Source organism: Nothobranchius furzeri, chromosome 18 (assembly GCF_043380555.1).
Source record: "Nothobranchius furzeri strain GRZ-AD chromosome 18, NfurGRZ-RIMD1, whole genome shotgun sequence".
Taxonomy (NCBI): domain Eukaryota; kingdom Metazoa; phylum Chordata; class Actinopteri; order Cyprinodontiformes; family Nothobranchiidae; genus Nothobranchius; species Nothobranchius furzeri.
In genome coordinates this window covers 7141661-7167829 of record NC_091758.1, presented here as the reverse complement: position 1 = coordinate 7167829, position 26169 = coordinate 7141661, and the positions used below count along the sequence as shown (strand labels likewise).

At 45.2% G+C, this 26169-nt stretch overlaps 1 protein-coding gene across 1 annotated transcript in view; it reads right to left on the bottom strand.

Annotated features, from left to right (window-relative positions):
• Positions 1-26169, bottom strand: part of akap6 (A kinase (PRKA) anchor protein 6) — a 348892-nt gene that overhangs the window by 27532 nt on the left and 295191 nt on the right. Inside the window, exons 18-19 of the mRNA XM_054734609.2 lie at positions 5710-5793; positions 5343-5495 (exon numbers count right to left, since the gene is read on the bottom strand). Of these exons, the coding sequence (XP_054590584.2) occupies positions 5343-5495; positions 5710-5793 (237 nt within the window). The remainder of the gene's footprint in view (positions 1-5342; positions 5496-5709; positions 5794-26169) is intronic.

Below are 26169 nucleotides of genomic sequence, written 5' to 3'. Positions count from 1 at the left end.
AGATTAAACATGTCAGAAACGTGTTCACCTTTTTTTGGGCTGATGGACAAAAAAACTGAATCTTGGTTTATTCAAACAAAAGTTGGTCTGATTTCAGAGATAAAAATACATAAAAACTTTACGTCTGTTTTCTTGATATCTAAAAATAGAAACTTCTATAATAGTTATCATATCACTACTAAAATTATAATCTAATCAGACCAACATGCAACCTTGGGTTAGTTCAGCTGCTAAGTAGCTATATGGTACACATAGATCGAGGTCGGCAACCTTTTCCCATCATAGAGCCATCATTACCCGTTTCCCTCAGTGAAGGACACACAGACGCCGCGGCGTTCTGGAGGGGCTTACCGGGCCCGGGGCCGGGCCCACCCTAAGTCACCATCTGGTGACAGCAAGCAATGCAGTTCACTCTGCTCACGTACATCAAGGTTATCTTTCAACAGAAGAGAATTAACAAAATAATTTGTATAAAATTGACTCAGAAGTTGTAGCCGTCTGTGTCTGATATTTAGATATTTATCACCCTGTTGGCGGTTTTAATAGTTGAGCAGGAGCAGCTTTTTAACGCCTCATACGTCTCCTTTTAAAACGTTTAAGCTGTTCAGAATACAGACCCAGGCTCTGCCTCGCTGGGTTGTTGTAATTAAAGTTTGCACAGAAATTCAGCATTAAACAATGTAGAACAGGTAAGAAAAGGATCAGATCAGTTAGTTTTCTTCCTCATTTACAGTGATGGAGACATGGACGTAATTTGGGGGGGGGGGGACCAAGCGGAAAACAACCGTTTGTGTTGAAGCCTGTTTCCCATTAGAGCATACTGTAAAGATACCCCCCCCCCCCCACACACACACACACACACACACACACACACACTTCTAAAGCGAAAATGACGTCCATGGATGGAGATAACGGTGCAGTGCTCGTGGCTCTGGTGTTAATCAAGTTTAAACGTTTCTCTTTGCAGCAATCTTCACAAGAAGGAAAAACAGCTCAATGGCGGGGTTCACACTGACTGAATATTTCCTGTATTCGACCGTTTATTTTGACAGAGAAACCTCAAAGCTGTTGGTCATTTTGAAAGAATTACCCCGACGCACGCACATGCGTTGACACTTTAATTGTTAAGCACATTACAGAGGTGGCTGAATCAATCAAGAAAAGATTCCCATCAGAAGATCTGAGCTGGACACTGCTCAGCGCCGCTCGCTGTCAGCCTCGTACGTAAGGTGGACAGCAAGCCGAAGATGTGGAGAGTGGCTTGGAGCACATGGGTTTCAGGCAGCAGCAGAACCAGAGCCATGCAGGAAGGTTCCTCTCACTGAAGCAGGCGTTTTCCAAACCCTGTCTCTCAGAAACTGTTCCCTGACCATGAGACTTTGGCTGAAGAGCGCTTGTTCCTGTCTCTAATGGTGACACATCCATGAGACTGAGGAAAAGTCCAGAATCTCATCTTCAACTCCAAAAACATCTACAGAGACATTTTATTACGCACAGGTTGGACCTGGTCGGATTTACACAGACAGTCTCTACATTTAGAACTGGCTACAGACGAAGAATGAATGCAGTGACATAAAATACATTTTATTTAAATATTCATTCATTATTTTACAAGCACAGAGAGCCGCATCAGATGGATGAAAGAGCCGTGGGTTGCTGACCCCTGACCTAGATTTAACGGCTCCCTGTTCTTCTCACCGGTGTTCAACAGTGAACAATAGTGAAATGATGGTGAAGAGTGCATTTTCACACAACTCAATCCAAAGTAGCGTTTTGAGTTGTGCTCTGCACATCCTGCATGCTTCTCTGCACATCGAAGAGCTTGTCTCGATACTAGAAATACAAAATCTACCCCGCGGGCTTTAAAGAGTGGCTGCTCAGCACATGAAACAAGCGTTCAGTCTTGAGGCCGTACCAACGTATCTATCCACGCCAACGACTCCAATGTGCACAGTTTCATTTTTCATAAGCTGTAATCAAACCTGCCATACAGCACTATGTGTATGTTTGATACATGTGTGTACTTTCCTTGTATTGTTGTTGTTTACACACTTGGTAGAAACAAGTCAGATCAGGTCCATGTAATCTACAGTGGGATCATTTTGTGTGAAGAGGAGAACATTCCATATTCATACAATATTCCCGTGTATAACTGTAAAATCGTGAATATAACTTAGTAATAATGCAACTACTAGTTAGTTTCCAAGTATGAAGGAAGGTTCCGGATTAACTTCCCAAATTTTAAGTTACATCATCATTATTATTAATGATGTTAAATACAAGCTAAGGAGCCCAGACTTCCCTCTCCCCAGCCACTTGGAGCAGCTCGTCCGAGGGAATCCCAAGGCTTTCCCTGGCCAGCTGGGAGACATAGTCTCTCCAGCGTGTCCTGGGTCTTCTCCCTTAGGTCTCCTCCTAGTTGGACGTGCTGAGAACACGTCACCATGTCGAGGAGGTATCCTGACCAGATCCCCGAGCCTCTGAGGAGAAAACTCATTTCAGCCGCTTGTATTCATGACCCAAAGCTCGTGACCACAGGTGAGGGTAGGAACGTAGATCGACCGGTAAATCGAGAGCTTTGCCTTCTGGCTCAGCTCTCTCTTCACCCCGACAGACCGGTACAACGCCCGCATCACCGCAGACGCAGCACCAGTCCACCTGCTGATCTCATGCTCCATCTTCCCCTCACGCGTGAACAAGACCTCGAGACATGGAGAAGGCATTCTACCCTTTCCCCGCCCAAGACCGTTGTGATGACAACGATTGTAATTATGTAGCTTAAAGCTGCATGGACAAGATTCCTCCACATACACGTGAGCCTCAGTCAGACGTAAGTACGCTGCCTTCTGTTATCACTGCAGCTGAACAAGTTCCCCTCTGACCTTTCTTCTGTAAACATGGTGTAAATGTGGACGTTGTTTAGGTGCAGATGGTTCCTCAGAACAACCCAACCAAGCTGACTCACAGCACCCACCTCCAGGAGCTCACCCACAAACCAGCAGGTGACTATTGTTTTATTATTCAGCAGTAGTGTTGACTGATAAACGAAACCACTAGCATATATGCCCCGTGGGGTATTTTCCCTTTTCACTAACACCCCAGCCCCCCTTTAGTCCTCCTCCATCTTCTGCCGACGTGAAATTACTCTCCAGCCAGGCAGCGAGGTCAGAGTGTCTGGCCTCTGTGATTTATGTTCCCCTCTGCATGTGTGTGTGTGTGTGTGTGTGTGTGTGTGTGTGCGTGCGTTTGTGTGTGTGTGCGTGTGCGTGCGTGTATGCATGCGCGTGCACGTGCGTGTGCGTGTGTGTGTGTGTGTGTGTGTGTGTGTGTGTGTGTGTGAAGATACAAGGGAAATTGAGAAAATCCTTGCATCTGATAGTCTGAGACCAGGGATCAGGCTGGTTCTGTCATAAGCAGATTAGGCCCTTCTCACGTCTGCGTGTTCAGTGATTCATGCAGAATAAAGCTGATTTTGATTTGCTTCATATGTTCTGTTTAGTCTTGGCTTCAGTCCTGGACCACCTACCTGACCCAACCCTGGATCAGCAGAAGAACGTGCATAGATGGAGAAAAGGGTGACACAAGGACAGATGATGGACGTCTAATACAGCGTAATCATAAGTAACACCATCATGGTGTTAATGCTCATGTAACACCTCATGAACTAGATGTTGCCAACAATAATGAGAAAGAGGCCGTCATCCGTTGATGTGACTGTGTGAGTCGACCTACCAAACCTTCCATCTGAGTGCAGATAGTAAGAAGAAGACAGAATGGCTCAGCGCTGCAGGAACTATCGTGTTTAACATGAAATCAGCCGGGGAAGGAACAGCGCTCGGTCTCTGTACCCTGTACCGCGTTGTTGTATACAGATGGAAAATAGCACTTAACTAAAGGTATGGCAACATTTTAGGTTCATTAATATGCACTGCCCTGTTCAAATAAAGGTCAACTTTGCTGATATTATTTTTATACATGTGCAGCGGTCGCTAGTTGTGCCTGTTTGAGAACGTAGAAATCAGCTGGAGGAGAACGTTGCTTCAGACGACAGAATTTGGAGCTTTATTTCCTGATGTTCCTTATTTCCTAACCCTAACCCTGCAACGAGGCGGGTGAGAGGAAACGGCGCCTCTGACACAAACGATGGCTGCTGGAGAAGACAAGCACCTCCATAACTTGTCACCAGAGGAGAATGAGCTCCATTGCTGCTCATTACTCTCATGCAGATGTATTCAGGCGTTAGAAAGGCTGCTCCAGTCAGGATTGAGTCATGGTTGCTGAAAACGTCACCAGACCGACTGACTGTAGTGATGTAGTGAGTTTTAGATCCTGAATCACGACTGTCTTTATTTTTACTCTCACATGTAGCTTCATGATCTGCTAGTTTACAAGTGGATCTCCAAACGTCTCCAAGTGTATTGTGGGTAAAAGTCCTTATCAGCCGTCCATCATCATCATCATCATCATCACTTGTCAGCAGACAGCAGACTGAGTGGCTCAGGGATGATTTCAGTTCCGTTCTGAAGACGGACTTTTTCAGAGAAGATGATCATCGTAACGAGAGTCCGCCCAAGCCCGTCGCTAGCTTGTCTCCGCCAGAGGCGACTCCGCCTCGGCCTCCTGGCCAAAAGGACCTACTGAAGGACCTAAACAGCTCTAAGACAACGTTACTGAAGTCTTCCTGCAGAGAGGAGGATGGTTGTCGTCTATAAATAATCAGCAGCTATGGTGAGTGTTGCTCCTTTTATTTACACATGAAACCAAATGAATACATGCAGCTGTCCCTGTCGTATATTTGTATGCAGACACTCTAGTTTGTTAAACATTCATGCACGCTCAGCTTTGTGCTCACGCCGTCTCTCTGTCCTGCTGTCTCTGCAGACCAACCAGGAAAGGAAAAAGCACTTTTGTCTTTCATTACTGAATATGCCTTTGGTCCTTTTAGCTGTTGATCATGAACTGGGGCTGGCGGTGGAGGTGCAGCTGCAACGTAGAGGGTCATTAGCTCCGCCCCCGGCCCGGCTCGGATTTGTTCTCTGCCATTGACCACACCCATGAAGGAGTAACATATGTCCTTTCTATTGATGAGCTAGCAAAGACAAACTCAGATACTAGAAACTATAATGAAGCAAATCAAAGAAAAAATGCAGAATAATTCTGATTTATGAGTCTGGAAACAAAGTGATACCGCGCTAGCAGGTATGCAAGTCAATCACAATACCATCTGTTTTCTTGGTACATTTTAGCATCAAACCCAACACTGACATGCTCCCTGGGGGAGCTGCTGGCAGCCTGCGGTGTAGAGTGATGGATGTAAAGTGCAAATGTCAGGGTGCTCTAACCTGCTGCTCTCCCAGCTCCCTCTTCAGCCGGTTCTGCCACTGCAGCGCCTGCATCACTATCGCCTCCCACCGCCTCTCCAAGTTGATCGACAACAGCTGCAGGGCTTCTCGGTGCTGCTCTGCATCGGGGCCCGCCTCAGCCATCGGGCCCGACTGTCCAAAGAGGAGATTAGAGAACATTCATTTTAGAAATGCATTGAAATGATTTACATCATAAAAAATCATCATGGTACACTATTTCAATAAAAAAAGAAAATATTTGTATTTTTTTACTGCTTAAGCAGACATCAAACATCACAGCCACTACAGCCTTTGTTTGTGTTCAGCAGTGATGTGCTGGGATGAAGACCTGGCTCCTCCAGCTCACCTGGCTTTGCTGCAGTAACTTCTGGCACAGTTTCAGAACCGAAGCGACTCCTCTGCGTCGGGCTCGGATCTCTGAACTCAGCGACTACAGGGTGACACACGCCACAACCAAGGTTGGGAAAGAGCAGCAAACATCATAGCCGTCACAAACACCAATATATATATAACAGTGATCAATACTAGAGTTGCCACAACCCAACAGGAAGCGCCCCCTCTAGAGCCTGACTGATGGTTATTATTGTTTATGATTCATATAAATAGGATTTGTTTGTTTGTTCATTCACTTTTTAATGACCGCTTCTAATTCCTGACTTTCATGAAGCATCACTGTGGGGTTTATTTTTGTGTTACGGTACGTTTCAAAAGATTTTCTTCATCAATAAATAGTGATTCTTCATATGTTCACTTGTGTTTACTCTTTCTTTCTGCTCCACGCAAAATAAAAAACAAAGATAAAATGTTTCTGCTTTGCTGCTGGCCTCGTCTTTTACGCTTTTTTATCAGTTCTGTTTCAGTTCTTTAGAAAAACGTCAGTAATTAAGTGGACGAGTGAAACTGTTGTGGACCAGGTTTGGTCCTTTGGAGCATGAAGAAAGAACATCAATAAGAAAAACTGCATAAAGTTTCTTATCAACCGATAATTGTGATTAAAACCGCATTTTAGTTGCTAAATAAAGTGAAACCGAAAACAGCAAACATGCAAAACTATCTAATATTTTCTTCTGCTCACCCTCGCCCTGTCTAATAGATGCAAATATGAGGAGAAGAAAGAAACCAGGATTGGCAGTGCCTATTATAAATCACTATATGCTGATGAGTTTTCACACTCAAAGGTCAGTGTGTGTGTGTGTGTGTGTGTGCGTGTGTGTGTGTGTGTGTTTGTGTGTGTGTGTGAGTAAGTAAAGAGGGGACAACCTCACCCCCCTGCAGCAGGGACCAAAACACGTCCAAGTCCTAAACTATTTATGCTAATCCCACCTGCTCGCTGAAAAGCACTTCTTTTACATTTCCTTACATTTTTCCAATAAATATTAAACACTATTACAATGAAATGGTATTCTCTTCTCTGTCTCTCAACACACACACACGCACACACACACACGCACGCACACACACACACGCACGCACGCACGCACACACACACACCCACACCACTACTTCTGTTCTTTCCTCCTGCTCACTTTATTCAGTTTAGCATATTTGTGGCTCGGCTGCTTGTCTAAACAGGAGATGGGGATGCAAAATACTGCAGACAGGATAAAGAGGACGAGGCTGAGAGAGCATGAATGTGTGTGTGTGTGTGTGTGTGTGTGTGTGTGTGTGTGTGTGTGTGTGTGTGTGTGTGTGTGTGTTGATGGGGATGCAGGTAAATTTATTCCAAACAGGAGGTTTGTATTATGTAGAAAAAGAAAACAACAAAACGAGTGATTCATGCTGTGCCAAATAACGGCAGCAGGTGGTATGAAGAGAACACAGAGAGATGAGTTTACTTTGATTCAGGCTGGAACAATATCTCAATTACTTTATTCATGGTGCTGTGGTCTTTACTCACCAGTCAAATGAGAGAAACTCCAAAACAACATGAAGATTTTAAATGTTGAACATCTGAGGACTTAAAGGGATTTTAGGGGCATTTTTAAGAGAATTTAGGTGTAAAAGGTCAATAATATATTATCTTACATGTCATAGATGGCTTCCTGAATGACCACTCTTTGGAGATGTACTGTAGTAGTTACAGCTTTTAGGAGGCAGAAGTAGCCAAAACCCAGTGTCTTCTGTTGGCTAAATTGTTCAGGAACAAGATCCCTTGACATTTCTGGGCCCTGCTCTGTACCTCGATGGTTGAGGCGGCATACCAGAGCTGTGGCTGCAGGGTCGTTTGTGTGCCTGTCATGGCAGCAACCCTCGAACACGGCTAGGGATGCTGTCATGTGGGAGTCCGATCGGGGCTTTTTGGTAGATGCCGACCGATATGGATTTATTAAGGTCGATGACGATTTTTCAAGAATTTTGTTGCTAATGGCCGATATCTAAAGCCGATTATTAAGGCTGATATAAGACAAATGTAGAACAAGCTATAATGTGACTGTAAAAACAAACGTTCAACAGCCACTCAGCCACTGCATTTAGGCTGATTGAGCTCTAAAGTCTTACAGTGTCCCATCGTGGGTCCATTCGGTTCACATCTGCTACCCATGTACTTTGACAGTGTTTTGCTCCATTCACTAGAACGCAAATAATTGTTATTTAATGGTAGTTTTTAATGTCGAAGTCTATGGGACTTTCTGAAATTGCACAGAAATGCTTATATGGTTTGTTGTATTGTATTGCATCAAGTTTGATTAGGCCAAGTATAAAATGTGATGGTGAACTGCAGAAATTTGCATAAGATTGCATCATTATTTGAGAGGGGAAGCACTGTGCATTGTTATTTTTTGCAGTGTAACATAATAAACTGTTGGCAGTACGTCAAGATTCATAAAAGAAGAAAAGCCTCTGTTTTCCAAATGATTAGACGATGAAATGTTTTTATAACTACAATAGAAAAATAGACACATTGGAAAGAGACATGGAGAAAATAGAGATTTAAAAACAAAAAAAGACAATGCAGAAAAAAAGGAGCCAGACAGTAAAAGAAAGATGGAAAACCAAAGGAGGGAGAGAGTGAGAAGCAACAGAGACAAGGACAAACTGTAAAAGGAGAGAGAGGAAAGACGTAGGAGAGACGGTGAGAGGGAATGAGAGGAGAATTTAGCTGCCTGCTTAGTGACCCAGTGGAAATTTCAATCAATTACCATTAATTAGAAATCTCTGATTAATTCTATTTGTTGATTAAGTCAATTAAAACCACAAGCACTCGTTATCGCACAACGAGCCTAATGAATTCCTGTCGACGATTTGTTCCCACACATATTCCCTCTGCTGCTGCTGATACAGCCTAAAGCAACCCAAACTTTATCATCTGCGTACACTTTTCCCTACCTCCTCTTACCCCACTGACATTGCAGTTGGATTTCCTACTCTTCAAGCTTTTCTTTCTTTGGATTTTCTTCAGATTTACTTACTTTATACTCGCTTTACCTGCTACACAAACGCATGATTTACAACAGTGCTAAACTCTTACTGCAAAGAATAGTTCAACCTTATTATTCAGAAAGTGTATTCAAGACTTCCTAAAACCAGTTAGGTCATTGAAGAAAAACTTCCATTTTTCTTTAAAGCTACAACGGCAAATCTGCAAAACAAACTCACTTAAAACGTAGTTTTTATGCCTCTTGACATTCTCACACAGTATAGATATACATGTAATGTGAAGATGGCCAGAAGAGAACACCTTGGGATCCCCCTGGAGAAGTTCCCAGTGGCTGGGGAGAGGGAGGTCTAGGCCTCTTACGCCGGATTCACACAGGAAGCATCAGCAGGGTGGAACAGCAGTGGAACAGTTTACTTGTGAACTTCAAAGCGGTCCTTTTCACACCAGAAGAGTCTTGGCATGGCACAGTTTCCTTGCTGGGCTCTTTGCTGAACTCACGCGATCCCTCGATTTTTCAGGTCACAGTTTGTTTTTGCAATCCGCCATTAAAACTAAATGAAGGAAATCACTTTTGATATCGCTGTTTGAGGCCAGACATGATGTTGTTCCACTCCACTGCCAGGATTAAAGCCATGAAAACACGCCGCTGCACTTCTGGAACCATGCTGTGAGTAAATAAGCCGTCAACTTCATATATATGAAATGTCGTACTTTTATTTTGAAAATTACAGGTATATTACACTGAAACTGTGTGTGATTTCCTGTCTAGCCCAAGGGATACTGCAGAAATGTATGCATCCCAGAAGCGGCTCGAGGAAAAAATAGAACCTAATCATATCTATAGCAGCGTGGCGTGCCGCTTCTGGGACACGCCTGGAAATGGCCGCGTCGCTGCTGGTTGGAAACCCTCCACAGACTATGATGGATTCTATTTGAAGCAGGGACGTCCCGCTGATGCGTTCAGTGTGAAACCGGAGTAAGGCTGCTGCCTCCACAACCTGACTCTGGGTAAGTGGAGGAAAATGGAAGATTCTCGCATTTTTCTAATAAGCTCAGGCAATGACACAGGTTGGTTCCAAACCAACAGTTGGACCAACCGCACTTTTGCAGTTAACTGCAATTAACCACTCACTACGCACTCACGCATTTTACAACAGAACACCTCTGCTGTGAGAGGTTCTTATTATCAGAGAAGGAGAAACAGCCAGCTGCTACCACTTTAACTTCAGGACAAACTACCAGAGACCAAAAAAGAAAAACACCATCTGAAGTCACGGACAACAAAAGACATTTAGACCTAGAAGACAGCGACTCTTTAGCGCTCTTGTGTTTAATGTGGCAATGTGGGTTCCCATACCAGAGGGATGTGGCCTAGCTTGATAGCTGATGGGAGGAGTGAGTTCTGTTACTGTGTTTTTGTTTAACAACTGGTTTTTGTTGCAGATTTGCTTTTGCAGCTTTAACTAGTCCTTACGTCCCCTCTTCTCTACAGTTTTCAAAATGCAACCATGATTGGAAGTTTAAAAGCTCTCTCCAAGGAATGGGTCACAAAACCTTTGAATTCAAGCTCCACTGAGAAGCACTTGACTCTCAGTCCTGACAGCTGATAGTTCAATTGAATTCAATTCAAGTTTATTTATATAGCCCCAAATCACAACAAGAGTCGTCTCGAGGCACTTCACACAGTAAACATTCCAATACAGGTCAGTTCATTAAGCCAATCAGTAACAAGTTTCCTATATAAGGAACCCAGCAGGTTGCATCGAGTCACTGACTAGTGTCAGTGACTGTCGATGTCAGTGACTAGTGCCCGTCATGACTAGCAATCTTGCCTACTTTGTGAACTTCCTCTCAAAGGTTCTTCTAAGCAGTCTCACATGGGGCTGTCAGTCCCAGCAGGACAGCTTGCATGGTAGCCTCAGACATTAGGACAGTCTGGTCAAAGGGAGGAGACAGCAATGAACTTAAGCTACCATCCAAACAGCTTCCAGTCTCTATCAGAGGTCAGGATGCCTGCCAATGATCTTCTGAGCAGGACTGCCGGTTCTCTGTAGCTCCAGAGGTGTTTGATTTAGTGGCCACATAAGACCTGTGCCAATGGTTTCAGTGATGACCTTAAGGACTTGTTAATGTGTCCACCGGTGTCATCCTTCTCCGAGTGTGATGGTGCAGCAGCTAAGGAGGTGCTCTCTTAGAACACAACATGGATGCAGTTGATTCTGCCATGTCCATGGTGTGCAGGTTAGTTGGGCTTGGAAGCACACCACCTGGTTAAGCCAGAGGAGGTGAAGATGGACGATGCAGATCTCAGTCCAAGTCACTTTCCACTCTGACATCAACTTTGGACTGGTTAGACTGGTGCTTTCTATGAGTCCAGAGCAGACAGACTTAACTCCTTTATTTAGAGAAATAAAGAATTTGCATTGCATTTGATAATGTATGGCTGACGGCCCGTGGACGGACGTCCGTAGTAGATGGTGTGTCACGCTGTTTATTGCCCAATAGCAGAGACAGTTTGAAAGCCCCTCCATGACTGTCTCTGGGTCCTGGTCAGACTATATATTCACATATGTAGGGTGGTCTGATGCTAATTACTGATAATAGCCCACAGGAGTTGAGTTAAGAGCACAAAGTAATAGAATCAAGGGTGGGATTATGAACTGTTGGAATATTAATCTCAGATATCTAGTTACACAACAGTAAACTGTAAACAACTAGTGACTAGTTAACGCTCCATGGGAAGCCAAAGTGGATTACTGATGACATCATCGGCTCTTGCTGATAGCTCTGATTATTGTCAGAAGTTTTCCAACTGAATTGACGAGCAGCAACATTTTAGGACTGAAAGTGTTACTCCTAAAATATTCAGCAGAGATACACAATTACATAATACATAAAGTCTTTGTGAGTGAAAGCATGCAGTGTTCTGACTAATGCAGCAAAGTGAACGTGCTGCACCTCCATCCACACTATCCAATCTCTTCCTGTCTCTCTACATTTCTTTTGTGTTCATCTTTTCAACTTTCTTTTGTTTCTTCAGTTTTTTTGTCCTTTTGCTGGTTCTTTAAGCCATTTGTTTCCTTCTGCTGTCTATTTCCTGTCACATGTTTGTTCTTGATGTGTTAATCACAATACCATTGCCAAAAAGCGTTCTCCATTTCACATTTCGTTCTGGCTTTAATGAGTCTCCATCTCTACTGTGTTGTCCTCTCAAATTCAGTTCAAATCCAAAAATACTTTATTAATACCAGAGGGAAATTAGAGTTTCAGTACACACAATTCATAGATCAGACATACAGACATAGAAACATGATAAGAATTGGTGACTGTGGTCATTCGCAACCCGAGTCGTGCTACCGTAATAGATCAAGAGGGTTTATATGAGGATGGAGTCAGAGGGAGGGGAAAAAAAGGCACTTCAAAGTTACCCTCCACAGAGAGGGCAGCTTTGCTATGCAAAAAAAAAAAAACACCTCAGACAGGTATGCACACAGACTTCAGACATTACACAACATAAGTGTCCACTAGGTGGGGAGGTAGGGTTGGGACTCTCCTCACTTCGGTGCGTGCAGCCACATGGAGCAGCGCTCATCACCTCCGTTTGGACAGGGGAGGGAGATTAATGGGTTAGAGAGCACAGTGACTCCTAGATACGGTTCCACGGCCTTCACCGGTCACAGTCCCGCCCAGGCTGGGATATGGAGAAGAGTTACCATAGCGACGGCAACATTCCACATTTCTTCTGAGGGGGGAGTTTTCACTTCAGCCTCACAGGCACTAGATTCAGATACAAATTGCTTTGGGGACAGACAGAGATACTTTCCTCTCTGCCTTAGTGTTCTGTTGGTATACAACCCCTCTGTCCACTCATCTGTCCACTCGCTCCTAGATGGAATCCACCTTTTGTGCCAGAGCCTGAATCTCAGCCAAAGTTCCATGCTTTCAACTCATGTCGACAATTATATGAGTTTGTGCGTTCACAGCACGATGCATCCCATCCCTGAGCTCCAGAATTCAGCCAATATTCCTCGAAAGCTCGTTAATTTTCCGGTAAGCCAGGTAACCGCTCAGGCCAAACAGCAGGAGTCCCGACACCAAAACACGAATATCCAAACATCTTCAGAATCCTCTACAGACAGTTGAGAGAGGCAGATCAGGTTCCACTGTTTCCAGGAGTCCATGATATACCCAGCTGGCTCTGTCCCAGAGGGGCATCCGGGAACCCTTCTTCCGTTCTCATCGTTGAAAAAATGTTGTCAATCGCGTTGATAGACCAACTGACCAGATCCATTTTTAATCATTTCCAGTTTCCAGAAGAAATGCAGAAAGTGCCGTGCACACAAAGACAGGGCAAAGAGCCATTGGATAAGAAGGGAGGGAGAGGAGAAAAAAGCGTCTGTACTCTCCAAGAGCCAAGATTTTCTCCATCTCTACAGACATTTAATGTTTATCTTCTGAGCAAAATAACTCAAAGGTTGGGGCTTTGAATTAGTCAATGTCATGGTCCTTCCTTCATGTGTCTCCTGATGTTTCTCCATCCCTCTCTAGATTCCCTTTTGTGTTCTCTTAGCGCCCTCATGTGTCCTTTGTCTGCGTCTCTGTTATGTGTCTTATGTTGTAGCCCTTTAAAATCATTCCTCCCTGGTCCTGTGTCATCCAGTCATCCTCAGCCCCTCCAGTTGTAGCTCCAGCCTCTTGTTCCCCAGCTCAGTATATGTCAATATGTGTATGTGTGTGTGTGTGTGTGTGTGTGTGTGTGTGTGTGTGTGTGTGTGAGTCCTTCCCTTAGTCTTAGGTTTAGATTGGTGTTTTAGGTTTATCTGCCCTCCACTGGTTCTGTTTCCCCATTTAGATAACTGGTATCACCTGCCTTCCCTCCAGCCTTCACTCCACTCACCTGCCTCCGGTTTCCTTAATTGTTCTCCCTGTGTATTTAAGCCCTGTCTTGTCTCTGTTTGGTGGCGGTCCATTGTTGTGATTTATTCTGTCAAGTCTTCTCGTGCTTTCTCTAGTGTTTTCCTGGCTTCCAGTATCTCTTAGTCTCTAGTGTTTTTTGATCTCCTGCTCAGCCCTTTTGGATATTTTGGTTTTTGGCTCCAGCCCCAATTGGAAATATTTTGTTTCATTCATCCTAAATAAAAGGATTTTACCTTATTCTCCACTTCTGCCTCGTGTCATCCTGGGTTACTGCATTTTGGGTCCTACCGACCTCCAATGTGACAGAATGATCTGACCAAACCTGGACTTGTGGTGAGCTCCAAACCATTCTGCCTTTTGCTCCTGTTCAGCGGAGGGAGATTTCGGACTTGAGGGGTTATCGCCGCATCCTATTTGTTCTCGGGGTGGTCGAGCCCATTGAGGGGTTGGACGCATCCTACCTGTTCTCAGGGTGGTCTACATCCTTCTCCTCTCCTACTGTTTTCGCCCCGTCCTGTTTTTATCACGGAAGCTGCGGATCCTGGAGGTTATGTGGAGTAAAACCCCCCTACGCATGCCAACAGTCCCCAGGGTGGTAGGGCAGGTCTTCACGCTCTATTTCGGCTTCCCTTCAACCGAGCCTCCGCCTGTGGACCCAGCGGATCCTGTTATGCACCTGCTCGGACTGTCTGCCGAGTACCTGCCGCCGATCCTGGATTCCTCGCGTCGCTCCTTCAGCTTCATCTCTTCGACTACCTGGTCCACGCCTGCGGGGTGGGGGTGGGTGGGGGGGTGGGGGTGGGGGTACTGTCATGATCTGCCCCTGCCCTTGATTAGTCCCTATTGGTTTCACCTGCCCCTTGTTACCTGCCCATGTGTTCCTGATTTCCCCCAGTGCATTTATACCTCCTGTCTCGTATGTCCTGTCAGATCATTGTGGTTTGTTTGTCATCGTTGTCTCGTGCTGTTCGTTCTCGCTCTACCATTAAATCATTTTTTTTTATTTTACTTTATCCATGCCTGCCTTTTTTGCCTCCTGGTCAGCTCCACTACACACGGTCCGCCTCCAACTACATCGCAACGTGACAGTCAATCAAATTTTTCAAGTTCAGTTAGCATTTTTCTATACGATGCTTTGCAATTTGTCTGTGGAAGTACTAATAATATCCTTATTTGGGTCAGTGTAAGCAACATATTTTGGATGCATTATTCTTACACCCCCTGTAAGTTTTCCAGTGTGTACCTAGCATCTCTCCTTCAGCCTTATCGCCACCTCTCCCAACTCCAACCAGGCCCATCATCCTAGATAGCTTTGCTCCTGTTTCTTTGCCTAAGTTAACCAAACTAGTTAACTCTATGAAGACCTCTGCATGCCCCCTCCACATCTTACCCTCATCTTTGTTTAAAAGTGCTTTACAGTCCATCGGTCCCAGTTTGCTCTCTATAATTAATGCTTCTCTGGTTTCTGGTCAGGTCCCTGCTTACTTTAAGAATGCTGTAATCCACCCGCTTCTTAAAAAACTGAGTCTCGACCCCTCTCTCCATAGCAGCTTCAGACCCATCTCTAAACTTCCGTTCATCTCCAAGATCTTGGAAAAGGTTGTGGCTAAACAACTCACAGCTGCTCTTGATGAACATAACATCTATGATAGCTTCCAGTCAGGTTTTCGTAGAGCTCATTCTACTGAAACAGCTCTTCTTAGGGTCTCTAATGACCTTCTGACTCACAGTGATGCAGGGGACTGTTCTGTTCTGGTCCTGCTGGACAACCTTGCTTCTCACACCTTGGTGTGACCTTTGACCCAGCTCTCACCCTGGATTCTCATGTCAGTTCTCTTGTTCGCTCTTCCTTCTTCCATCTCAGGAACATTGCTAAGCTGAGTCCCATTCTGTCCCGCTCTGAACTTGAGACAGTTCTCCACTCCTTCATCTCCTCACGCTTAGACTACTGTAACTCTCTTTTCACGTGTCTGAGCAGAACCTCCCTGAACCGTCTACAGGTGGTTCAGAATGCCTGTGCTCAGCTTCTGACCAAGTCCTCCAAACACACCCACATCACCAAGTGATCTTTCCTCTAAATCTTGCTTTTCTTTGCACCTCTCTCAGCTTCTCAGGCTCTAGCTCTAGTTTGCCTTTTTGCATATTCTCTCTGTCGTCCTTCCGTTGATAGAAGAGCAGCACTTTCATCACCTCCCTCGCAGATGAAAATGTATGTCTGATCTGTTTGTTGATGCTGTTGCTGTGGCAACACCTCACCTGTTTTCTCGCCTTTAACCCCTAACAAGCAACTCTTAATGAGAAAACACCAACAAGTATGCTCACTAAAGACACACACACATAAAACCAAGACACAAACAAACTTTTAAAACATCATACTTGATTGGGTATAATCAGAAGAAACTCATGCTCATGCAACAAACTGTGTTCTCAGCAGGGAGTTGGTGGATCGTTCATCCTCACAGTGCAGCAGGTATCAGTATAAGAGGACGTGTGTGTGCGCGTGTGTGTGTGTGTGTGTGTGTGTGCGTGTGTGTGTGTGTGTGTGTGTGTGTGTGTGTGTGTGTGTGTAACTTCTTTGTTGCCCTTCTTGCCATTCTGCTCAGTCTTTCATTAATTTCTGCTCAGGGACAAGTTTTGGGTATTCTTATTTAACTAAAATTGGCACCATTCATTTTTAAGAACGATGAACCACCAGTTGACAAACTCCCTGGCAGCAGACTCTTCCTCTGAGTGGTTACTGCTGAGGAGAGTCACAGCAACACAATCATCTGCACATTAGTAATGTGACAGCTGGTGTGATGACTTTGGCAGCTGTTGGTACATAAAACAAATAAAAGAGGGGACAGGACACATCCCTGAGGGGAACCAGCAGACAAGGATATGTTGTTAAATCTCATTTGTTATGATCTTTGTTAAAGGTTATACGACCAGCAAATAAAACTAGTGTTAATGTTATAAAATAAACTTTAACCCTTCAGCACTGGCTAGAATTTAAAAGCATGAGAGAAATCAGTAAAACAAACAAGGCACTTGGATTCTGCCTCATGTCTAAAAACAAGGTTAGTTGTGTTTTTGTGGCATCATCAGTTTCTGCCTTCCTGTCAGAAAACTGATTCAGGTCATCCTTTAAAGCTTTTCCCTAATCAGAGAAGGGTCCTACAGCCCTAAAGTCATATGTTCTATTGTTGGTTAGAGAACAGGTACATCTTTCCGTAGACCATGACTATGAAACTTCTGAAAGTTCAAATTGAGAATGACTGCTTGGGACTGCTTGGGTTCTCAGAGATGACGGCGGTTCTGAAGACCTTTGAGCCACACCTGCCAAACTGTCTGATGTGGGAGTTTCTCACGCAGGACATCTTTGAACCACGTAGGACAATGTGCTTGCGTGCTTCTGACACCTTCTCTCAGGCTCATTTATATGAAACCTTACCAGGGCTTATACACAAGGCAGCGCAGCCCCCAAGACCACAAGGTGCTCAAGTCCATTCACCAAATTAAGAAGGTCACTTTTGCTTTTCTTGATTAATTGCTATTAATACTGGTCTTCTCATTAGTCTTCTGCTCTGCCAACATTTGTTTAAACAGTGACGGATGGTTTGACATTTAATTTCACCTCTAATTCGTTCTGGGGGGGTTCTGTGGTCTTTTGTTACCATTTATGTTATCTGTTTGTTTGATTTCAAATCAATGTTCCACAAGAGGCCACATCCAGACACGTTGGCTGGATTCCCTTAAACTTCTGAGTCATTTGTTTAACTGTAGTCACAGAAATATCAGGCCTGGTCTTGTAGCCTTCAGCTGATTGGTGATGTTCTTCTAGAACATACCTTTAATGTGCTGGTCAGCAACAACATTTCTAGAGTCCTGAGGCGTTTTAAATGTGGTTCACGTCCTGATACCAAATAGCCCTGACTACATAAACAGCTTACAGACTGGAGACACGCGCGATGTTATTTACCATTAGGCTTTTGTTAAATCAAAGTTAAAAGGCAATGTCTAATCATCATTCCACTTGTGTATCTCACCCAGTTTCTCACGTGCTCACTGTGTTTTTAAATTACAAAGCTGATACAAAATGAGGAGGAAGAGCATGGTTAAGCTGTAGAATGCACCTAAATGACTGCAAAATGGAGCCCTGAGAATAAACACACTTAAGTTAGGTTCATTTTAGACACATCAGCGTGTCGTTGTGTGTGCAGCAGGACTTTGAGAATGTGACATCAGGAAATATTTAAGAGCAAATGAAGATCCAATTATAACTGAAATTTAGCAATGAATGATTTTTTACCCTTCAGTTTTGGTGAATCCCTGTACCAACTTTTTGTAATTGCATGTGTGTGTGTGTGTGTGTGTGTGTGTGTGTGTGCGTGCGTGCGTGTCTGTGCATGTGTATGTGTGTGCATGCGTGCGCATGTGTTTGCGTGTGTGTGTGTGCGCGCGTGTGCGTGTGTATGTGTGTCCGTGCATGCGTGAGCATGTGTTTGCATGTGTGTGTGTGTGCATGCGTGCGCATGTGTATGCATGTGTGTGTGTGTGTGTGTGTGCGCGTGTGTTTGCGTGTGTGTGTGTGCGCGCGTGTGCATGTGTATGTGTGTCCGTGCATGCGTGCGCATGTGTTTGCGTGTGTATGTGAGCGCGCGTGTGCATGTGTTTGCATGTGTGTGTGTGTGCATGCGTGCGCATGTGTATGCATGTGTGTGTGTGTGCATGCGTGCGCATGTGTATGCATGTGTGTGTGTGTGTGTGTGTGTGTGCGCGTGTGTTTGCGTGTGTGTGTGTGCGCGCGTGTGCATGTGTATGTGTGTCCGTGCATGCGTGCGCATGTGTTTGCGTGTGTATGTGTGTGCATGCGTGCGCATGTGTTTGCGTGTGTGTGTGTGCGCGCGTGTGCATGTGTATGTGTGTCCGTGCATGCGTGCGCATGTGTTTGCGTGTGTATGTGTGTGCATGCGTGCGCATGTGTGTGTGTGTGTGCGTGTGCGTGTGTATGTGTGTCCATGCATGCGTGCGCATGTGTTTGCGCGTGCGCGCATATGTGTGTGTGCGTGCGTGCGTGTTGAAATATATTGTTTCTCTCTCACTTTTGTGTTTGTGTGTGTGTGTGTGTGTGTGTGTGCGCGTGTGCGTGTGTATGTGTGTCCATGCATGCGTGCGCATGTGTTTGCGTGTGCGTGCGTATGTGTGTGTGTGTGCGTGCGTGTTGAAATATATTGTTTCTCTCTCACGTTTGTGTGTGTGTGTGTGTGTGTGTGCGACCCGCGTCGACCCCTGCTGCTTTCTCATACAGTAATAAACTGCAGTTCAGAAATCGAAGCCATTCACAAGGCCAAACGCCAAAAACAGACAAATGATTGCTAAAATGGAGTCGACTTCTCTTGAAATGGAGCCCTTTCTGTCTCTCTCCATACAAATGACTGCTATCAATATTTCCAATCTTCATTTCTCCAGAAGCTCATGTCCTTTCGGCCAGAAATCAATGGCTTCCTACTGAGAGTTGTGACAATGATCTAGAGTAAAAGCCTCACTTTCTTCTGATTAAGCCTTATTTCACACAGTTTCATCATTAAAGCAGTGTGTGTGCTTCGTTGTGTACAAATGTGTTTGTTGGTACATGCTGCTTACGGCTGGGACTGCTTGACTCTGGCGTTCCAACATTTGACTGTCACACAAAACAAATATCACGCTGTACAAAAAGGATTTCCTGATAAGACTGCTTGGTGTGGCTTTTAAATCATGCCTGCTTTATTGAGTTTTTAATCAGCTTCCAGAAGCTTAAAAGTTGTTTAAAACAACAGATCTAGAGAAGCAGAGACCAATAGCATGAACTAGATGTTCTCGGTGGATAGCATGAGGACAGACCAACCCAGAGCTCAAAGTGAACAATGCTGCATGTGGGCATCACAGAGCTGCTCACAGCAATCTCCCAGAACCTGAACCTAGAATGAAAAGTTGTTTTCTGGCCAGGTTGTTCACATCAGCAGAGCCACATCTAAAGCTATTTAATGTTATGTGATTTGAAGTCTTTGCACTTTCCATGTTTCTTCTTTTGAACATCACCAACATGCATATTTCTGTTCACGTGTGGGAGTTTGTGAAAGTAGATTAAAAGTATGTGTTTACTTCTCAGCATGTGACGTGATATAAACATACATGAATTAATGTGCCTCTTGTATATGCTATTCTAATGTCAGTGTGCTCTTTAGGGAGTGTGTTTGTGTATTTGTGAGCTTCGGGTTGTCAGTCACACGGCAGGGCTAGGCTAATCAGCGCAGCTAGCTCTGTGATGTGGGCTGATTAATATCCTGTTAACGTCCTGTGGCTTTTAGGCTAACTGCTGTTTCCTCTATACATCCATTGCTTCAAAACAGCCCTGCTTTCATTTGATCTCATTAAGATGATGCATTACTATACTTAGCAACAACTCAGAGACATGCGTGCCACAGTAAGTATGTTGTTTTTCAAAATTTTATGCACTGATTGGATGTCACTTGATAGCAAAAGCTAGCGAGGACAACTTTGGTGTAACTTCATGTGAACACACATCCGTAACACCAACAGAACACAGTATAAAGTTATTTTTGAAACCAGAAGTTGCTGTGGGGTCACACACCATTTTTTGAATGAGATATTCAAGTCAGTACCAGGTGTTGGTTAAACTATAAAGTGAACATGAAAAAGGGAGCTGAATGTAGCAGGCTGATGGTGAGTTTACTGAAACATGACTGTTCAGCTGCTGCGATGGCGGTAGTTCCTCTCTGGTATAAGCAGAGGGCACAAACTGGTGCCGAGTATTTAGGGAAACAGAACGACCTCTGGCACCCACTGGAGCGGTTTGCAGCCGAGTGTGAAGCCGCTGGGATGAGAATCAGCTCCTCTAAGTCCGAGACCATGGTCTTGATTCAGAAAAGGGTAGAATGTCTTCTCCAGATCGGGGATGAGGTCCTGCCCCAAGTGGAGGAGTTTAAGTGTCTCTGGGTCTTGTTCACGAGTGAGGGAAAGATGGAACTTTAGATCAACATGTGGATTGGTGCCGTGTCTGCAGTGATGCGGGCGTTGTACCGATCTGTCGTGGTGAAGAGAGAGCTGAGTCAGAAGGCAAAGCTCTGGATTTACCGGTCGATCTACGTTCCTACCCTCATCTATGGCCACGAGCTTTGGGTAGTGACCGAAAGAACGAGATCACTGATACAAGCGGCTGAAATGAGTTTTCTCGGCAGGGTGTCTGGACTCTCTCTAACCCCAGCTTTCCACGGGAGCCGTCAGCAGCACGTCATAGCTGCTGATAGGAACCGCTGTGGTCAACAGAACCTTTTCCACTGAAGCCGTCAGCAGCGCGAGTCGGCCGCGTCTCAGGAGCAGCATGTCGCGGCCTTTACGCGCCGGTTCTATTTTCTACGCGGGACGCCTCTGAAACGGGTCAAGTTTGACATTTTTGGGGAAGGAAAGACAGGAAATTGGACGCGGAAATGGAGCGAAGCTACCGAGATTTTCAGAATAAAGAACGTACTTCCTTCCGGTTGCTTTACTTTTAAAAAAAGTTACTAACTGAGCGGCCCTGTGAGAAGTTATCACCTAGCTAGCGGTCTCCTTTGTTTTTCAGGTCCGTATTGGCGATTATAAAACGGACAGAACATAAAACACAAACCATGTTGTAGTTTTCTCCTGCTTGTTGTTGTGTTTACTGACGAAGTCACTCGTGTGACTTTGTGCTCGGTCGGTGACAGCTGCTCCCCTGCTGCTTCACGTCTCGTGGGAAGGGCCAAGCAGCAGCTTACGCGAGCAAGACGTGCTGCTGCAGTAACGTGCTGCTGACGGCTCCGGTGGAAACCCGGGGTTACAGCCAACTGAGGTGGTTCAAGCGTCTGCTTATGTTGTCTTCTCCCACATCCAACTGGGAGGAAAGCTCAAGGAAGGAAATGCTGGAGAGACGATGTTCCTCAGCTGGCCAGGGAACACCTTGGGATTCCCCCGGAGGAGCTGGGGAGAGGGAAGTCTGGGCTTCTCTGCTTAGGCTGCTGCCCCATGACCCTAACCCACATGAATTGAGGAAAATGGATGGATGGATAGATAGTACAGCTTTTACTTAGGTAATACCAGTATGTAAAGGAGTGTAGTGGAACTAGAACGTGTACATACACATTCATTCCAGCATGTATTGTGCCAACATTATGTATTTCTCCTCAAATAGGGTCCTTTGAACGTGTTTTTCATTTTAGTATTTTTTCTGCTACCCTAGCAACAGTCAGACCCATAATCAGCTTTAAAGCAACACTAGCATCAATTATGTGAGTTATTTAACAGCCAACAGTTACTATGTACACCAACGATACTAAACACATGCCCTGCAGAAGTTAAGCCACATTCTACAGATATTACAAAAGCATGGTTGGGCAAAAGGACCGCCTGACCTGCCCTGCCTTCTACAAACAACCCTTAAAGCACTTTTCAAGTAAAAGCAAAGAAAAAAAAGCTACATTAAAATAGGAATAGATGTGGGATATTGTAAACAGTTTATTATTCTGAATGCCAGAGCGTTAACTGTTGTGAACAGGAATTAAACATCTATTATGCAGTAAAAACTTGACTTAATGAATTTCATTTCCACGTTTTATATTAACAAATAAATTCTAGTTAAGTAGACTAAATGTCTTCACCATCTTGAGTTTGAAACATTTCTTAATGAATGTTGTGTAGCATACCCAAAGGTCAACTTTTCCTTAAAATGTCCAGAAATTAACTTTTTAATTTGCAGACACAAACACTCCATCTGTCTGGCCTCCAAACAAGAGAGCACTGCACAAGACCTTGTGACCAAATAAGGAAGCCATAATATCTTTGCTCAAGGTCTCATGCAGAAGATGAGACCTCCTCAATGTGAATAAAGTTCATCTTGCTTGAATCATGAATGACTTTTTAAAACTTGATAATTGCATAAGTGTCATACAATCATCTCTTGTTAAATCACAAAGTGTCTGAAAAATGTTTGCATAAATCAATGATGTGTCAATAGAAAAGAAAGAAAAGTAAAGTAAAGTGGAGTTGAGATGGCGCTCGCGCGGGTACACGCAGCAAGCTGCTCGTCCTCCGTATGCAATGGAACCTTGCGTTTTATTGGCTTTTATTGGTGTTTTATTGGCTTTTATGTATTTTTGTTGTCTCTGATGACTTTTTTGAATGATGTGGCTTCTCTGGTGACTTATGATCGAGCTGCGCTGCTGAGGCTTCGTACTCCCAATGATGTAGTGGGTGCTGCGCGCTGGGAGCCTCACGGATGGCGTTGCTGGTTGGACTGCCCGTGTGCTCTCTCCCCCCAAGCCGGGATGTGTCGGCCCTCTGTCCGCCCCAGCTTGAGAAGGAAGCATCAGAGAAGACTGGGAAAGAGAGGTAGACGGCGCGTGAGACGTCGGGCTGGACTGCCTGGATCCCTGAAGAAGCGTCTGGTCCAATTCGGCCCAGCTTCTGACCCGGTGGTTCCGAGATGTCTTATGGATTACTCTGCGCCCTGCCTAGTGAACCAGGCCGGCTCTGAGGGTGAGCTGGCACCGCGCCACGGCCAATCGGCTCGGGGATCTCGCCAGACTGGGGTTTGCTGGGAGAATCTGCGCTCGGTTACGGGCTCAGAGTTAAAGGAGACGCAGCCCCGCCGCAGACCCGGTTTGGTCTGGTCAATGCCAAGTTTGTGCTGAACAAAACTTTTATTCTTCAAGATTTTTTTATTCAGCATGACTTGAGTTTTCTGTGCAACTGTGAGTCATGGATCCCGTTTGGTGACTCAAGCGCCCTGCTGGAGCTGGTACCACCTGGCTGCTCCTGTTTTAATATCCCCAGATCACGGGGCAGAGGTGGAGGGCTGGTTGTTGCTTTTGAATCCAGCTTTCCTTGTAAACAGCTTACACCCACCATGTCATTTTCTTACTTTGAACTGTGCTTATTTGAACTGTGCATCTCCCCCCCGCCTGCTCTTCGTGCTGATTTATCGGCCTCCAAAGACTGACTCTAACTTCCTTAATGATTTCTGTGATCTTGTGGCAGACTGCATCCTAAAATATGACTATGTCCTATTTTTTGGTGATTTTAACATCCATATCTGCTGTCCTGACAATGTGCTTGCTAAAGGTTTTTTGAATTTGCTAGAGTCATTTAATCTAACTCAATGGGTATCATCCCCAACTCGTGCCAGGGGTCACACCCTGGACCTGGTTCTCTCTCTTGGTCTCCCTGTCATGAACTTTGTGACTTTGCCTCCTGTGTTCTCTGACCACTCTCCTATACTCTGTGATGTTACGTTGCCATGTCCTGTCCCTGTGTGTGAAGCTCCAGCTACTAGGTTCAGAGCCCTGGATGCAGAAACTGTTGCAAAGTTTGTGGACTGTATGTCTGTAAGGTTAGAGACCTTTAACCCAGATCCATCTAACACTGAACACTATTCACAACACTTTGATGTACTTTGTAATCAGGTCCTGGACGTGGTTGCCCCTCTCAAGCTTTGCAAGTCTCGGCCTAGGAGGGAGCCTTGGCTCTCTGATGTCACACGGGCTTGCAGGCGGGCGTGTAGATCCTCTGAGAGAAAGTGGAAAAAGGATGGCCTACAGGTCTCACGTGAGTTGTTCAGAGCATCTCTGGTTGCTTATCAGGATGCAGTGAGGGCCGCCAGAATGGCCTATTTTGCAGACATCATTGAGACAAACTCCAATAATCCTAAGATTCTCTTCAAAACGCTAAACTCAGTTCTGGTGTATCAGGAGCCTAGCACCATGTCTCCTACAGCTGCTGGAAACTCTGAAGATTTTCACAGATTCTTTGTTCATAAAGTGTCAGACATTAGAGCAGCTATTTCTGGTAACTCTGTTGACCCTGTTCCAGTTCATCCATTACCACCCACCCTGAGCTCCCTCCATACAGTTTCATACTCTGAGCTGAGTAAGCTAGTTGCAAGGCAGAAGCCATCTGGCTCTCCACTTGACGTTCTGCCGCCTCGTCTCTGGAAGGCTGCCTTTCCGTGCCTTGGCCCTTCACTTGGTCAGATTATCAGTGGGAGCCTCAGCACAAGCGTGGTCCCAGCTGCTTTGAAAGCAACAGTTATTCGGCCGACTCTGAAGAAACCTGATGCTGATGTCTCTGTGATAGAAAATTACAGGCCTATCTCTACCCTGCCCTTTACATCTAAACTGCTTGAGAAAGTCGTTTATCAGCAGCTGGTCTCACATTTAGCTGACTCTGATCTGTTTGAGGTTTTCCCATCAGGGTTCAGGTCTGGCCATAGCACAGAGTCTGCTCTACTGAGGGTCCTAAATGACATCTATCTATCACTAGATCAGGGTACATCTGTGGTGCTCCTGTTGTTAGACCTGACGGCAGCCTTCGACACAGTTGACCACGCGATTCTACTCGATCGCTTGGAACGATGGGTTGGGATCAAAGGGTCTGCTCTGGATTGGTTTAGATCGTATCTCCACAACAGGACATTCAGCGCTAAACTGGGTGATGTTTTTTCTTCTTGGGAGGGGCTCCGCTGGGGGGTCCCGCAGGGATCGATCCTTGGTCCTCTTTTGTTTGCCATTTATCTGCTTCCTCTGGGGTCAGTCTTTTGTAAACATGGCCTATCATTCCATCTGTATGCTGACGATTGCCAGCTTTACTCTCTGTGTCAGGAGAAAGGTCACTCTATCCAGTCCTTTGTGTCCTGTCTTAACGAGGTGAAGTCTTGGCTAATGGCCAACTATCTGCATCTGAATGAGGGAAAGACAGAGCTCATTGTTTTTCACCCCAACAGCAGGAATATGGATCGTTATGTTGATCTTGGCCCTCTTTCTCCCTACTCAAAACCAGTTGTGACCAGTCTGGGGGTGAAAATTGATGCTGGACTTAAATTTGATGCTCACATCAACTCTGTGATCCGGTCCAGTTTCTTTCACCTGAGACGCCTTGCTAATATCAAGCATATGCTGTCGAGAGCCCACCTGGAGCGGGTACTCCATGCTTTTGTAATTTCTAGGCTTGACTACTGCAACTCTCTCTATGCAGGGCTGTGTCAGTCATCACTGTGTCGCCTACAGGTTGTGCAGAACAGCACAGCCAGGTTCCTGACTGGGACCAGGAAACGGGACCACATCAGTCCGGTTCTGGCCTCCCTGAACTGGCTTCCGGTCTGTTATCGTTCACAATTCAAAATCCTCGTCTTTGTTTACAATTTCATCCAGGGTGGTGCTCCCCCCTATCTAGCCACACTCCTGAACAGACATTCCTCATCACGTGCTCTGCGCTCCTCTGACCAAGGCCTGCTCGTTGTCCCTCGTTCTAGGTGTCGTACTCGCGGGGACCGGGCTTTCTCAGTCCTAGCACCGTCACTCTGGAACCAGTTGCCACCCTCAGTTAGGCTGTCCCCATCTCTGTCAGACTTTAAGAGTTGCCTAAAAACACACCTCCTCAGCTTGGCGTTCCCTGAATGTGTTTGAATTTGGCCCTCTTGTATGTTGATTTTATTTCCCTGTTTTCATTGGTCTCTCT